General features: G+C 55.8%; 1 protein-coding gene and 1 pseudogene across 1 annotated transcript; both read right to left on the bottom strand.

Moving 5' to 3' along the window:
- Positions 1–34: 34 nt before the first annotated feature.
- Positions 35–15759, bottom strand: PVR (PVR cell adhesion molecule). Its single transcript, XM_011231079.3, is given in 9 exon segments — positions 35–1549; positions 2073–2104; positions 3556–3684; positions 4536–4684; positions 7635–7752; positions 8712–9014; positions 12430–12454; positions 12456–12790; positions 15519–15759. Coding segments are annotated over 9 exon segments (1293 nt in total). The 5' UTR covers positions 15583–15759; the 3' UTR covers positions 35–1411.
- Positions 9023–12205, bottom strand: LOC117795090 (annotated as a pseudogene).

Below are 15759 nucleotides of genomic sequence, written 5' to 3' on the forward strand. Positions count from 1 at the left end.
AATTCCTGCAAAAGACCTCCCTTGCACACAGCTATTCAAGGTGTAATAAATTAACTTTAATAAAGGATTTGGGGCTGGGTATGGACAAGGGTTTATGTAGCAGCAATGCCTCCCTGACGCCGTGGAGCCCTATGGGCCTTGCCACCCCCTCACTCCTCGCATTCTTCTCTGTTCTCTCTCTCCCCTCCATCCAGCACAGGTCCCAAGAACTTGTGTTCTCTTACACAGCAGCTCATGCCTCAGGCTCGAGTTTAATGTCCTGGCCCACAGTCTTAGTTCCTGCCAAGTACTTCCCCATAGATGGGTCTCAAAGTAAGAGGAATTCTGGTCCTGCTCCCGAGATCGGAGTTCCTTATAAAGGAAATGGATCCGTTGCACCTGGGCAGTCTGCCTCCCGGACCTTGGGCTGTATCCTCCCTGGTCTGAGGGCTGTCCGTGTGGCTTGCACGGCTGTTGCTTTTGCTCCCCCAGGATTTCTTCCTCGTTTGCTTTCCTCGGTGGGTGACTGGCTCCCATTCTCCAGGGTCCTGTCAAGCCCAGCACGCTGGCTACACATGCTGTCCCGGGACCTGAGTCTTGGCAGAAGGTGCCAGGATCTCACATCTTTCAAGGTCACGTCTGCCATTGTTCTCACTTCTTGGACAGCGCTGAGCGGCTGAGCTCCGGCCTTGGGTTCTCTTCTGGACAAGGGTCTGTGGCTTTTTCTTGTAACCACAGGGATGCCACAGATAAAGAGATTTAGAAGCTCCAGGTCGGCGGTCAAATTCTTACAAAAATTCTCTGGCAGTTGGAATAGTCTGTGTGGACCTGAGGCAGGAAAGGGTTAATCTTGCCCAAAGGGAGATTGCGCCCTTTGTCCCTGGCTCTGGGAAGTGGCCCCTAAGCCCTTGGAGTGTCTTGGCTGATAGGAGTCTTCGTCTGGGGCTCTGGGCTGCCCCAGAGTCCATGGTAACAGTGTGATTCGTGGTGGGGCCCTGACCTGGGGTGGTGCTGGAGACTAAGGTCAGCTCCATGGCTGGTGAGCCAGGTCTGCAATGATGTGCCCCTGATAAACACCCTGGAAACCGAGCTCAGGCGAGTGTCTCTGGTTGGCAGGACTCTGCGTGTTGTCACACATCATTGCTGGGAGAAATCAGTGCTGTCTGTGCAACTAAGCTGGTGCCCGGTCTCTCCCAGATGGTGCCCCACGTGGACCGTAACCTCCGCCGTTCACAGTAATAAACCGTAACCGTGAGCACACCGGTTTTCCTGAGTGCTGCGATTCCTTCCAGTGAATGACTGCTTCTGAGAGGGGTCATGGGGGCACTTGAACTTGCACCTGTCACTGCGTTGCAGGGCAGGGGGGACATTCTTGAGGTCTGGCATGAGAAGGGTGGCCAGTTTCTTTGGAGGGAGACTTCATCCCCTGGGGCTAGGAGCCAGCTGCGAGGGCTATGTCCTCCCCAGCCCCAGTCTCTCTCTCCAACCGTCCTGACGCTGTCACCTGGTGCTCTCTCGGTGGATCCTGGGAAGAGCTGACGTTGGTGTCCACAACCGTATAGGAGACATACTAGAAGGCAGATATTCAAACTTTAGCCTCAGGGCCCTTCCCAACAGAATCTGCCCCCACGAGCCCAGCGTGTGAAGAGCGGCAGTCCTGTCCCCTCCCCTCTCCTTGGAGGTCAGGGCGGTGCTTCCTCAGTTGCTCTTAGCCCAAAGACCCAGAAGTGATCGGGGCAGCATTTCTTAAGGTGGGGTCATAAGTAGGGAGGGAGGGAAGGGGCACCTATGGAAATGCAGATCCCCAGGCCCCAGCACAGACCCACCAGACCAGATGCTCAGGGCACAGGGCCTGGGAACTTGGATTTTTAGGAAACTTTTCAGGACAGTCTGCCCAGCAGGAAAGGTTGGGAACCACGGCTGGAGGCATTTGGAGAAAAAAATCCAGGACCTGGCTCCTGCCACCGTGCTGGGGTTTGGTTAAGCACTGCAGATGCCCAGAGATGCCTGTCCCCTCCCTGGGAATGTCCAGGCAATGAGTCTGTGGTCCGTTCAGGCCCCCACACCCTCCTCAGCCCCACCGCCTCACTTACGCCATTAGCAGAGGAGCTGTGTTGGTCCCGACCTAGGGAAAGAGGAGGAGAAGTTTCGGGAATGAATGACAGTGCTGGAAAGCATGGCGAGAGGACACATGCGAGTGGCAGAGCCCCTTGAATTCTCAGCGCCAGCTCTGCTATTGACACGGGGGGGGGCACTCCCCACAGTGTTATTTGTAAAGCAGGACTGGGGTATAAGCCTCACCCAGTATAAATAAATATTTATTCAGCATGGATTCTGGAACCTGATAGAAGGCTTCAAATCCCAGCTCTGTCCTTTAGGAGCTGTCCGACCTTGGGCAATGGACATTCTGTGCCTCAGTTTCCTCAACCATCAATCAGGGATTTATTCAGCAAATAGGAAACGTCTGCTTTGCTCCAGGTGTCTTCTGGACGCTGGAGATACAGCTGTGAGCAAAAGAGCCCCAAATCCCTGCTCTCACGGAGCTCGCACTAACTGCAGCAGTAGTACCGGCAGCAGTAATCAGAGCCTTACATACGCACAGCGCGTGGCTTATGATGGGCCAGATGCTGCACTAAGTGCTTCACCTGTGTGATCAGGTACAGTTACTCCCATTTCACAGGGGAGGAAACTGAGTCAGAGACAGTAGGTCATTTGCCCTTGACGACATGATTACTAAAGCAGTAGAATGGGGGCCCAGACACAGGCAGTCTGGCTGCGGAGATGCCATGCTTGGCAAACACTTCCCCAGGTGCCTCCTGTGTGCCCAGCCCGGTGGTAGGCATGACCATCACAGTTCTGGCTCTGCCCTCCTGGGGATCACAGTTCGCTGGAGAGACGTCAGACGAGTCCCCACAGAGTGGTGTGTCCCAGAGTGGGCAAGGGTTGGGGTGGGGAAGCCCAGAGCAGGTGCTTGGCTCACTCTGGGAGATCGGGGAGGGCTTCCTGGAGGAGGAGGCCTCCAGCTGGGATGTGAGGAGGCAGTTTTGTTTAGGGGTTGAGGGAACAAGCTTTGTAGTCAACAGAACTGCCCTCTCCTCCTGACTTTGGGGCTGTGTGCCCATTGGTAGACCTCCTCTCTGCGAGCAAACATTTCCTCATCTATACAGAGGGGCTCACTGCTCGGGTGCAGAAAGTGCTTGGCAAAACGAAGCTCTTCTGCAGCTCTTCTTATGAAGCCAAAGGACTTCACCAGAAGGAGCCGTGGGGAGGGTGGTCCGGGCAGGGGAACAGCCTGTGTGGAGCCCTTCAGTTGCGAGCATCAGGCCCTTAGGGCTGGGATTAGGATGTCCGCCGTTGCCCCTACTCCCTAAACATTCGTAAAAAGGCATCAACGACCCAATGAGCAGGATTTTCTGAACTTAGTGGCCTCCTGCGTAACATGGGGGAAGCTCACGGTACTGAGGACTCAGCGGCAGGCTGCCGTACAAGGGGCTGACTCTAGATCACGGCAGGGGGTCAAGCGTGGCCCCATTCGCGGCTGACAGGCAGGAGATATGCAGGAGAGGAGGGACTCACGGGGGCGTCTGAACAGCCGGGAATAAATCAGGAACACCGGCAGGGCCACACCGACCACGACTCCCACAGTCAGGATAATGATGCTCACAGTGGACAAGCCTGGTTGTAGCACCTGGTTGGGAGGTTCTTCTGGAAGAGAAGCAGCAAGCACGGTTAGGTTCAGAGGCTTCTGGGGTCTTCACCTGCCCCCAAAACATTACTCCTCATCCTTTAAGGAAGCTACCGCTCTGCCTCTCCTGGTCATGGTTCAGGGGGGCTTGACCCCGCCCTCTGGTTCCTAGGATGGGACTCTGACCCAGGCCTGGCCGGTCAGGGCATTCCGTTCTCCCTGTTGCGATCAATTCACGGGGTGCTGGGACCCCAGTGAAGCCAGTGACAGTCAGCCCTGGGACTTCGGCCAGAGCTACTGAAAGTGGTATATTCTTTCCCCTGGGATTACTGAACGGGTGAGATGCGAGGCTGTGGCTGCCGAGGGACATCTCCCCTCTCTGGGAATGCAGAGAAAAGCAGAGACACGAGATGTAAAGGAAAGTTTCTGGGTGTCACCGTTGGAGTATCTGGATCCAGCTGTACCCGAAGATGCATTTTCAATAAAGTCCCGTTTTTGCTTAGACTATTTTGATCTGTGCTTCTATCACTTGCGATCGATAGCGACTCCTGCCTCATATGCTTGGAAAGGCCTTTCTGAGTCCCTGGGGAGAAGCCTCACACAGCCACCCAAGCCTGGGTTTGCAGAGGGGGTGTTTCCAGGAGGCTGCACAATGGTTCCAATGGTACAGATGGCAAATTAACGGAGAGGAAAGCTGACTCCACTGGTCCTTTCATGAGGGGGATTAGGGGAAGGATGGGAATCAGAAAGCACTCTTGTGTCTGAGGACTCCCATAACCAGGAACTACCTCCAAACTCCCCCCTCAGAGGGAATCCTGCTGTGACCTCCTCCTTCGGTCCCTCTGTGCTTGCCACCCAAAGGGCTCCTCACCTCTGACCTGGATGGTCAGTTCTGCCTGGCCAGTCCCTAGGGTGTTGGTGACACGGCAGATGAAAGTTGTGTTGATGGACTCGTCCACGGTCTGGATCAGGAGCTGCGAGTTCTGGGCCGCAGCAGAGGGTGGCAGGGACCCACTGGTCCTGGCAGAGACAGAAGGGGGAGGAAGCAGCAGCTGTGAGCCCTCACTGTGTACTCATGCCATCTCTGATCTCAGTGGAGAGCACCCCTGGAATTTCCCGACTCTTCCTCTCATACCTACATCCCACTATCAGCAGGTGCCAGCCGCCCCATCTCCAAAACCTCTCCAGACTCCAACTGCTCCACAGGCCTCCCCAGCCACCACCCCAGGCAGATCCCCCTGCTCCTGGGCCACCGCGGCCACCTTCTCACAGGGCTCCCTGCCTCCGCCCCATCCCTCTCTGTCCCCACGTGCAGCGGCTGGAGAGATCTTGTTAGAACTAACTTGTTCACACCCCTTCACTGTTCAGAGCCTGCCCATGGCTCCCGCCTCACGCAGCGTCAACCCAAAGTGCTTACGCAGCCACAGACCCCAAGCGCTGGCTGCTGACACCGCCAACCACACTGTCTGTGACTCTTCCCTTTTGCTCTGTGTCCACGGTGGCCTCCTTGTTGATCTTTGAACACTCCCACCACAGGGTCTTTGCACATGCCGTTCCCTCTGCCTGGAATGCTCTTCCCCTGGGTACATGCCCGGCTCATCCTCCCTTCCTGTAGGCCTCTGCTCAGACGTCACCTTAGCGACACCTTCCTTGGCTGCCCGATTTCAACTGCAACACCCTCCCCACCCCACCCCGCCCCGCTTTCCTCTTCCACAGCCTTTATCCCCATCTGATGCGCTACTGACTTCCCAGCGTTATTTTGTTTGTTTCCCTCCCCCACTAGAGTGGAAGCCCCAGGAGGGGAGGGGATTGGGTCTGTTTTATTTACGAGGGCACGTCGGCCCGTGCGATCTGGCACACAGCAAGCAGTCAAAGTGCTTCGGTTTAGTGGACAGAGAAGACGCAAGCATCCTGCACGGCCGGGCCAGAGCCGGCACGGAAACCCAGCCCTGTGGCTCACGAGCCTGGATCATGGTGCTCTGAGGCCGGACAGGAGGGGCGTCTACCAACACCACCGGAACACCTTTGGCCGCGATTCCTCTGACTGACTGTAGAGACGCGGCTGTGGCTATCCACATGTGCGTGGGTGCAAGCGGGACGTGAGGCCCGTATCCCACGTTCAGGGTTGGTTAAATAATTGGCGGCATGCGCATCGGATGGAATGGGATCCCAGCAGCACCGGAAAGGGGGCTGTGGGGACTGTGACGTGCCTAACAGGTGAAAGACGGATGGATGGGGAGAGGGACGGACTGATGGACGCGAGAGGGCAAATCCAGTAAAAGGTAAGCGGGAGAATCCACGGGGTGGGTTCTTGAGAGCTCACTGGGAAAGTCTTACGTCTTTTCTGTATGTCTACTGATCACCTGATGAAATGTTGGGGCGGACGGGGATCTGCGTGCTGTGACGCGGGAAGGCGATCCTGAGATAGAGGGCAAGTTTCACGACGGTGCCCATGGCACGGTTTTTGTTGAGAAGCGTAGAGAATAAAACACGGGGGGGGGGGCATATAACAAACGGTAATGGCGGATATTTCTGGACACTTGACTTCGTCTTGTTTTCTTCCTTTTGCTCATAACCGGATTGTCTAAAGTTTCTACGATGGCCATACATTATTTTGTAATAAGAACAGAAGCTCGACACGGATTGTGTAAAACAATCGATCCCTTTGCCTTTTCCTTTCCCCCCTCTGCACCCTGGCCTTGGCATGAATCTGAGGAAACCTGCGTGCTCTGCGCCTCAGCTTCCTCATCTAGAGAATGGGGACAGCACCTGCTCCGTCGGAAGTGCCTGAGTGGCTTACACGAGGTGACCGGGCAGGTGGGGGGGCCCAGCTCAGAGGTTAAGAGGATCGGTTTGGAGCCACATGCCGATCTGAGAGTCACTTTTGTGCCCTTGTGGCCGTGGGACCCGTGCAGATGACGGCACCTACTGGGGCCCAACTTATCTTCCACCTCGGGCACGGTGACAGTGCTGCCTGTGCCCGGAGTGTGGGGGTCACACAGGGTGAGGCGGCCACTGGCACACCGCAGACAACTGAAAAGAGCAGGTGTAATGGTGACCCTGCACTAACCCCCTCACAAACTGTGCACACAAGACAGAAATTGTACTGGGGCCTGAAGCTGACTTCTCTCTTCTCACTTCCTTGTACCTGCCTCCTCCCTCAGACCCAAGAGTCCTGCCCCAGACCCCTCCTCCCTCAGACCAAGGAATCAGGCCCCTAGTTTCTCCTCCCTCAGATTCGGGAGTCCAGGCCCCCAGCCCTTCCTCCCTCAGACCCAGGAGTCCAGGTCCCCAGCCCCTTCCTCCCTCAGACCCAGGAGTCCAGGTCCCCAGCCCCTCCTCCATCACATCCAGGAGTCCAGGCCCCCAGCTCCTCCTCCCTCACACCCAGGAGTTCTGGCCCCCAACCCCTCCTCCCTCAGACCCAAAACCCAACCTGCAGCTCCCTCCTCCCTCACACCCAGGAGTCCAGGCCCCGGCCTTTTCTCCCTCAGACCCAGGAGTCCAGGCCCCCGGCCTCTTCTCTCTCAGACCCAGGAGTCCAGACCCCTAGCCCCCTCCTCCCCCAGACCCAAGAGTCCTGCCCCAGACCCCTCCTCCCTCAGACCAAGGAATCAGGTCCCTAGTCCATCCTCCCTCAGATTCGGGAATCCAGGCCTCCGGCCCCTCCTCCATCAGACCCAGGAGTCCAGGCCCCCAGCCCTTCCTCCCTCACACCCAGGAGTCCAGGCCCCCAGCCCCCTTCTCCCTCAGGCCCAGGAGTCCAGGCCCCCAGCCCCCTCCTCCCTCAGACCCAAGAGTCCTGCCCCTAGCCCCCTCCTCCCTCAGACCAAGGAATCAGGCCCCTTGTCCCTCCTCCCTCAGACGCAGGAGTCCAGGCCCCCAGCCCCCTCCTCCCTCAGACGCAGGAATCCAGGCCCCCAGCCCCTCCTCCCTCAGACCCAGGAGTCCAGGTCTACCCAGGACTCACGTGCTCCAGTCATAGCCTGTGGGCTCCGGTTTGCTGCGGACGTCACAGCTCAGGGTGGCCTCGCTGCGGCCGAGGTACCAGTTGTCATCGTAGCCGGAGATGGAGACCTCGGGGGGGTCTGAGGGAAACAGACACACAGGCTCAGAGACAGGGACCCTTCAGAGGGGCCTAAAGATACATGGGATCATGTCATAATGAGAGAAGGCCTCAATGGGTTTCAGGAACAGCCCAAGACAGAGAGGCCCGTGAGGAGTCTGGGGCAATGGATTCCCCCAGAGAACAGAAGGCCAGAAGTCCTCGGCACGGTGGGAGGTAGCAGGGTGCTGAGGTGGCTTCTGGGGACCTGCTTCTCTCTAGTCATTTTCCCGGGTAGCCAGGTCCTGGCATGCCATGGGTGTCCTGTGAGAAAAGGCCTCTTAGATGCTCATAGCACACAGGAACATATTCAAGGCTCTGACAAGTCCTGCCAGGAAGAATCCTGGATGACCCTGCTTCAGCCCCTGTTTATCCATCCCAAATGTGATCGACAGGGAAGACTTTTCAAAGTCCCCACAGGGAAGGCCAATGAGACAGCGTGGTTTTTTTTATGGGGAGGAGCCAGTGTTGATCCCCTCCTCTCTCAGACCCAGCGGCAATGTTGAGGGTGTCCAGGGTAGACAGTGCCTGAGGGAATCAGTGGAGCAACTGGCCAGGAGGGAATAATCATATGGCCAGTGTAGACGATGGTAAGGCAGTGTAGCAAGTGGACAAAGGAGTTGGTGTAGACAATGCAGGAAACAGTGTAGTGATGCGGGCAAGGTCAGTGTAGACAGCTGCCTAGTGAAGCAGGCGGAGGCCGTGTGTGTAGGCCATGTTCAAGGGAGCCGGGAGAGACAGTGCGGGGTGTCGGTGTAGACAGAGGCCAGGAGAGCCAGGGGAGACAAGCCGGGGTGCAGCATTGACTGTGGCCTCAGAAACTGGGCACAGGCAATGAAAGCCAGTGTTCGTGGTCCGGGGGGCCCGTGTAGGCAATGTGGGGTGGTGGTGGAGACAGTCGGGTAGCGGCCCTTGTCCTTGCACACATTCGGGGGCACTCACAAGGCACATCGAGAGTCACGGGCAGCAGGACAGGCTCCTCCAAGCTCTCATGTTCCACTCTGCAGGTGACAGTCTTGCCATCTGCTTGGCTTGAGGGTATTAAGGTTAAGAGGCTGGTGACGGTGAACGTGCCAGGCAGGTGTCCCGGCACCTGGCTCTCATTGGCCTTCTCATCCAGGTGTGGCCAGGAGATCTTGGCGGGCGGGCGACCCTCACTGGAGACGCAGCAGGCCACGGGCACAGGCTCTGGGCTGAGCGGCCTGAGCGGGACCTCCTCAGTCTTGACCTTGTTCTCCGGCTGGGCTGCGGACGGGAGCAAAAGGGACTGGTCAGTCCTCGCCTGCAGTCTCTCCACAAACAGCACCGCAGCAGAGGGGCGCAGCTAGGTGAGCGCGCCCGAAGACCAGGTTCAAATCCCGGCTCTGATCCGGAGCTTGGCTTTGGGCATGTCTGTGCTCACTGTCTTTGTCTGTCCACGGGAGAGAATGATAGGATCACAGGCGATGAGAATATCAGGTACAGCGCCTGAGATGGTACTGGGCGCATAATAAGTGCTCAGTAAATGCTATGATCGCTGGGAATTGAATACATGGCCTGGCTGGAGGATGGGCAATGTTGGGGACCCAGCAATGCCCGAGGCAGGCCCTGGCTCAGGGAATATACAGTCCAAGGGGAAGACAGATTTGCCCAGAGAGCGGTAACCCAGAGTGGGCAAGGCTGCGACGGGGGAGCCCAGAAGGGGTGCCCCAGTGTTGGGGGAGTGATGAAGGAGGGCTTCATGGAGGAGAGGAGGGCTGAGCAGTGCTCTGGAGGTTGAGAAGGGAAGACAGGCTCGAGGTCACTCAGTTCTACGGCACAGAGCTGGGCTTTCACAGGAGGTCTGACTCCAAACCTATCGCGTGACCACCTCTTCATTATTCTGGTGATTCCCAAACCTGGGGCTCCGCTTGGTTCCTTCTTCATTATTACTTGTTATTGTAGTGTTATTACGGGATGGAGATTTCTCTTACATTTGACTCACTGGTTGTGGGGTTTTTTTTGGGGGGGGAGATAAAATACTGGTAGTTTTCATTTTACATAAAATTTCCAAAACAATGATTATACGGTATAATAGGCATCTGCCGTGAATAGGTTATTCAGGGAAATTTTAAGTTAAAATCAGCTTCTAAATTTAAATTAGTCCTCTCTGGCAAATGAAGAGAAAAACAAATCACAGGTGCTGGGAATAATCTAGATTATCTCGTTTTCCACAGCTGTTGAAGCCCATTTACTTGATCACTTGGGCTTAAGGTCAATTTATTTTGCTTTTCCTGACTTGTACTTCACTTGGCCCTTCTGAGGGATTTCACAGCTGAACTCAGCCACATGCGCTTTTCAACACATTATTTTATAGTTTGCAAAACGCCGTTCCATTTGATTCGCGATCGGAACACTCCCCGCTATCAATGTACCGGCGAGGAGGCAGCAAAGAACGTGACTCCCTGGCGTAGATGTTCCCTCCCAGCCCTAGCTGATGAATATTTAAAAGGCATGGCATCAAAATCTCAGCGTTCCCTTTCTCTGATGGGTCTCATCAGCTTTTATAAAAATAAAACAAAAGGTATAAGCAAGGCTTAGGGGCTCGCTGCAATTCAACATCTTTCTTTCTAGTTAATGTGCAGTGAGGAGGGTTGGTCCGGGTCTATGTTGGCACGGAGTTGGATTCATTCCAGACACGAAACACTGTGTTTCCAGTTGCCTCTGATTCACCTAGGGGATCACAGCGGATGCTCCCGAATGTGGCCCACAGCCCGAGGGAAGCTCTCACAACCTTAAGGAGGTGGATTAAATTTTTTTTTCATCCGCTGCTCGAGATTTCCCAGCTGTTGCTAAGATACCTAGCACGCTGACACTGTGAGCCCTACCACCATCTCCTATCATGCTGGCCTTCTCGGGTTCACGGCCAGCACCCCGGGATGCCTCCAAAAAGGACGTTTACTCTGGTTCTCCCGCTATGGTGGCCTCGGTGTCTGTGGCCCACTCTAAAGCAGTCAGGAGGGGTCCAGCTCCCCAGGGCTAGACCCTCTCTCCTCTTGGACTACCTGGCTTGGTAGATTGCTATCAGAGGTGTCCCACCCGGGAGTAACCAGAATATTCGATTCAGAATTTGATAATGAAAATGTTCTGGCGCCAATCCTACGACCACAGCATTAGGGTGACTTGTTCGTATTCCTTTGAAATCAGGTATGGTCTGAGCATGTAGTAGCACGGGTCCACCCTGTTTCTGCTCTACTAAAAAAGGAGAGAGATGGCATAGGTGAGGCTTGCATAGGGGTGGGGTGGGGGCAGAGGGAAAGGGAGACTCCTGAGCAGGTTCCGTGCCCAGCGTGGAGCCCGACTCGGGGTTCGATCTCACAACCCCGAGATCATGACCTGAGCCGAAATCAAGAGTCAGACGCTCGACAGACTGAGCCCCCCAGGCGCCCCTCTGCTCTACTAAACTTCTGGCTGCAGTCAGAGAAGAGGATATCTCAGCTTCAGAGATATCAAACTCCAATTTTTTCCACCTTTCCAATAGGTCTTCTGTGCTCTCTTGGGTTGTACTGGTCACACATCTAACCACGCTGGAAGTACCACGTAGCCTTTTAAGGGCTTCCCGTGCGTGGTACAGCTGGATCTTCAGTGTCAAGTGTGCCACTGAGATCCACCAAAACTGCTTTGAACCCACAGCGAGCTGCCATCCCTCATTCCCCCCACTCCGTCCTCAGCAACGGCTCTGCTAACAGGAAAGTCAGCACAGCGACCTCGAATCCAGCCCAGGGCACCAGTGAAGCAGCCGCTAGATGCCAGGAACTGGGCCCAGGGCCACACACGGGTTCTGAGCTACCCGCATCCCGAACTGTGAAGACCTGAAGTCCCAGATTTGCTGAAATGCCAAGTGCTGCCTTTGGCTGGGTGCTGTGGGCACCTTTCCAAGCACTTAACGGTACGGGAGTCAGTTTCGCAAGGCCTGAATCAGATCCCCACTGGCGAACGGTAAGTACGCATCAGCTCTTACTAATCCTCATAGGGATCTCTACTTCACAGAGCCGTAGGGACTTACTCAATTGCTAAGAGGAAATGTTCTGTCATATTCTCCCTGGTGCTCCGGAACATGACTCATGAGTCCATGACAATACCTGCGGGGCATCGGCCCTCTGGCGGGGAAAGCCTCGCCTAGGGGATGTCAGAATGGCCCTCCTTCCTGTCTGTGTATTTCAACTCTCCCTTCCTACCAAGGCGATAACAATGATTGGCAGCCATCAGGAGCTCACGGGGCCTCTGTTCCAAGGGTCGTCTGGATCAACTCCTGAGACCCTCAGGACAGCTTTCTGAGGGCAGCACTATTGTTCTAACCGTATTTTATAGGTGAGGAAAGGAGAACCTGAGATGAAAGCATTTGCCAAGCAGGTGGTAGCCAACTGGGATGCAAACCCTGGCCTCCCCCCTTCCCAGGCCCCTGCGAGGGCTCTCGCTGTCTCCCCCTTCCTACCGGCCACCCCCTGCTCTGCACTCAGTCTGCAAGATCTTAACCTTACTGTCCAGAATCCCAACTCTCTTCCTAGCCTCCAGCCCCTTCCCCCGACCCCCCATCCTCCTTTTGTCCCCACAGAATCTCCCCGCTCCATCCCTGCGCCTCCTCCGCCCCCCTCAGCCCTCCACCCCCGCAGCTCCGTTCTGTCCCGCCCCCTCTGCTCACCGAGCACGCGGAGCCAGGTACGGGCCGCTCCTGCTGCCCTCGGGGAACATGGCGAAGCGGCAGGTGTAGTTGGCTTCATCTTCGGCGCGCAACTCCCGCAGGGCCAGCGACCCGTCCCGCAGCTCCTCGCCCGGCCTGGCGGCCACAAACTCCAACCGGCCGGGCTCAGGGAAGCTGGGGCCCTGGGTGGGGTGGAAGACGGCCACGTTGAGGTCGTCCCCCGCCGCGTTCCGCCGCGTCCACGTCACCTGCGTCACGCGCACCTCGTGCTCCAGCGGCTGCAGTTTGCAGGACAGCTCCACCGTGTCGCCCAAGCGGCCCCGCACCTGAGCGGGCGCCAGCACGCCGACCGTCCCGGTCCCTGCGGGGAAACGCGGGGCGGGTCAGACCCGGCGTCCGCGGTCTGGATGCCGAGGGGCGCCCGGGAAGGGCCTCCCTGGAAAGGCTGGACTGGGTCGGGGCTACCCGGCCGCGTCTGCGCGCAGCTTCGCTGGGCTGTGATTACCGTATTTCCCTGATCTTGGCATCATCGCTGCTTTAAATTGTGGCCAATATTGTGGTTAAAAACTTAAATGTGTCATTTAAACCACTTTAAAGCGCACAGTTCCGTGGCACTAAGTTGTGTATGTAACTATGGCGACTATCTAGTTCCAGAACGTTTTCATCAGTTCAGTCAATGTCACTGTGATGCTGTCATTAACTTAAGCACCTCTGACTGAGAGTTAGAGACTAAACTCTTAAGTCTTAGAATCCATGAAATATGGTATTATTATTATTATTACTCTGCATGGACTCCGATTGGGAGAAGGTTTGTAGGGGATCCTGGCGCAAGAAGGGAGGCGATTATAACCCAAGGATTCTGGATCCCTTCCGATCCAAACCTTCATTCCGATCCGAACCTTCAGGCAGGTTACTTAACCTCTCTGATTCTTTTCCCTAGTTTGTAATGTGGGACTAATAACAGTTAACACTCACAGGCTGTTCTGAGTGCTTCACACATCTCTCAGCATTTAGTCCTTAAACAGCTCCTTAAGGCAAGCACTACCATCAGCCCCACTTTATAGACGGGGAAACCAAGGCGGAGGGTCACAGAGAGGGTAAATGGCAGAAGAGGGATTTGAGGGGGCGCCTGGGTGGTTCAGTCGTTAAGCGTCTGCCTTTGGTTCAGGGCGTGATCCCAGGGTCCTGGGATTGAGCCCTGCATCGGGATCCTCCGCTGGGAGCCTGCTTCTTCCTCTCCCACTCCCCCTGCTTGTGTTCCCTCTCTCGCTGGCTGTCTCTCTCTATCAAATGAATAAATAAAACTTCAAAAAAAAAAAAAAGATAAAGGATTTGAACCCTGCAGTCTGCACTTAGAAGTCTTGACTTCTAATCCACCGGGCTCCATATTAAAACCTTTCATCCTCAGGCCTCTGCACACAGTAGGTCAATATGTCTTGGCTCTTACTGCTATTAATAGACACAATGCTATCCATTCTTATTATTAATAATAAAGATACTGGAGAAGGTGGGAAAGAAGTTCTTTGAACCCTGGTCCTGCTACTCAGCAGCTGTGAGTCCGTGTGTAGGTGGTTTCACTTCTCTGACTCTCAGTTTTGTCATCTGTAAATTGGGGATGGTTCTAGCATAATAGAGTTGCTGGGTGGATGAGGCGATGAAATCTACGTAGAGGGATTAACATGTGTCAATGACTCTGTCCTAGCGGACAGGGGTGCTGGGAGCGTGCTGTGTGGAGGAGGGCATGGTTTGGACACCGGTAACTGGGGAGTGGCGAGCATGTTAGCGTGGGCTTGAATACCAGCTTGGCCACTGATGGGCTGCGTGGCTCTGGGCTCACGGGTCTCCATCTCTGGTGCTTCTCATCCACCAGATGGCAGGTCTCCTCCCTGGCAAGGCTGCCGTGAAGATGACATTGGGTGAAGTGTAATGACCACACTCAGATCCCTACTCTGTGTAAGACACTGAGCTGCTTCCTTACAAGTGGCCTCCTGCAACCCTCTCCACGGCCCCGTGAGATGTGCGCTCGTATTTTCATCCCCACTGGACAGAGAGGTCAGGTGCACCTCTGAGGGTCAAGCCACTTGCCTAGGTCTACCCTGCGCCCTGGCTCCCGGGCACCAGGCTCTCCTGTCCTGGTAGAGGGGGCTCTGGCCACTATTTTGGTTCACTCATTGGACCTGCTACTTCTTGCTGGTGCCTTGGGCAGGTTGCTTCCCTTCTCCATGCCTCAGTTTCCTCATCTGTAAATGGAGGTGACAGTGGGACCCATATTGGGAATCTCCTTAAGAGGTTTGGGTTGGTGGCTCTCTGTGAACTTCTCAAGCCTTGGGCCCCTCTTTTCTGGAGAAGTGCCCGGTGTTCTGGGAATCACCTTTTGGGAAATGCTGAGATGAGGGACTGTGGCTTCCCCAAGTCTGCATTCAGTATTAATATTGTTCATATGAATTATTATCATTATTGTTCTTACTGAGTGCATTCGACTTTGCTCAGCAGCCTCCCAAGACAGTCTTACAAGGTAGGTAGAATCCCCGCCCCACCAACACAGTTTAGGTAGGCAGAGAGCTTAGGAAACTCTCCTGAGCTTACACAGGTATTAAATACCAAAAGCTGGTTTGAAACCAGGGCCATCTGACTTCAGAGCTGTATCCCCAGGGCCTGGAACACTGTCTGACATATAGTAAGCGTTCAGTAAACATGTGGGGAATGAACGCATGCATGCATGCATGAATGAATGGCCATCCCCTTAGAGCCGTCCATTTGGGGTCAGAAAGGGGAACGGGTTATGAGCCCCCACCCTCTCTGATGAAGTCAGCGGGCCCAGCCTGTTGGGGGGTTCTGGCCACAGCGAGCAGTAGCGGGAGGTGAGGTGTCTGGGCAAGAGTCATTCATTCTCGGCTGTGGGCTGTGACTTTCCGAGACTGACGGCTGTGCTCTAAGGAACTCGGGCAGATTTCTGGGAGGCTGAGGGCCCCTCCCCCGCCCGGTTCCTCCAGCCCCGGAGCAGGCCGACCATCCTGCCAGTGCCAGGGAGAGAAGGAGCGGCGGCCGCAGCGCCGCGACGGCGGCGGCGGTGGGGGGGTGTCACTTACCAGCTTCCGTGAGCACCCAGGGCAGCGACAGCAGTGGCAGCAGCAGCAGCGGCGGCCACACCATACTGGGTTCCTCCGGCAGCTGGGTCGCCGCTCCGGACGAGCCTCCTTCCTGGTTTGCGGGGCTCCTTCTCCCTCGCCCTGTCGCCGCGGACTGGGAGCTGCAGTCTAGAATCCGCGGCACACCAGCCGCAGCAGCGAACAGGCGCGTGGAAGTTCCCCGATCTTCACCTCTAAACGG

This window comes from Ailuropoda melanoleuca, chromosome 12 (assembly GCF_002007445.2).
Source record: "Ailuropoda melanoleuca isolate Jingjing chromosome 12, ASM200744v2, whole genome shotgun sequence".
NCBI classification, from domain to species: Eukaryota; Metazoa; Chordata; class Mammalia; order Carnivora; family Ursidae; genus Ailuropoda; species Ailuropoda melanoleuca.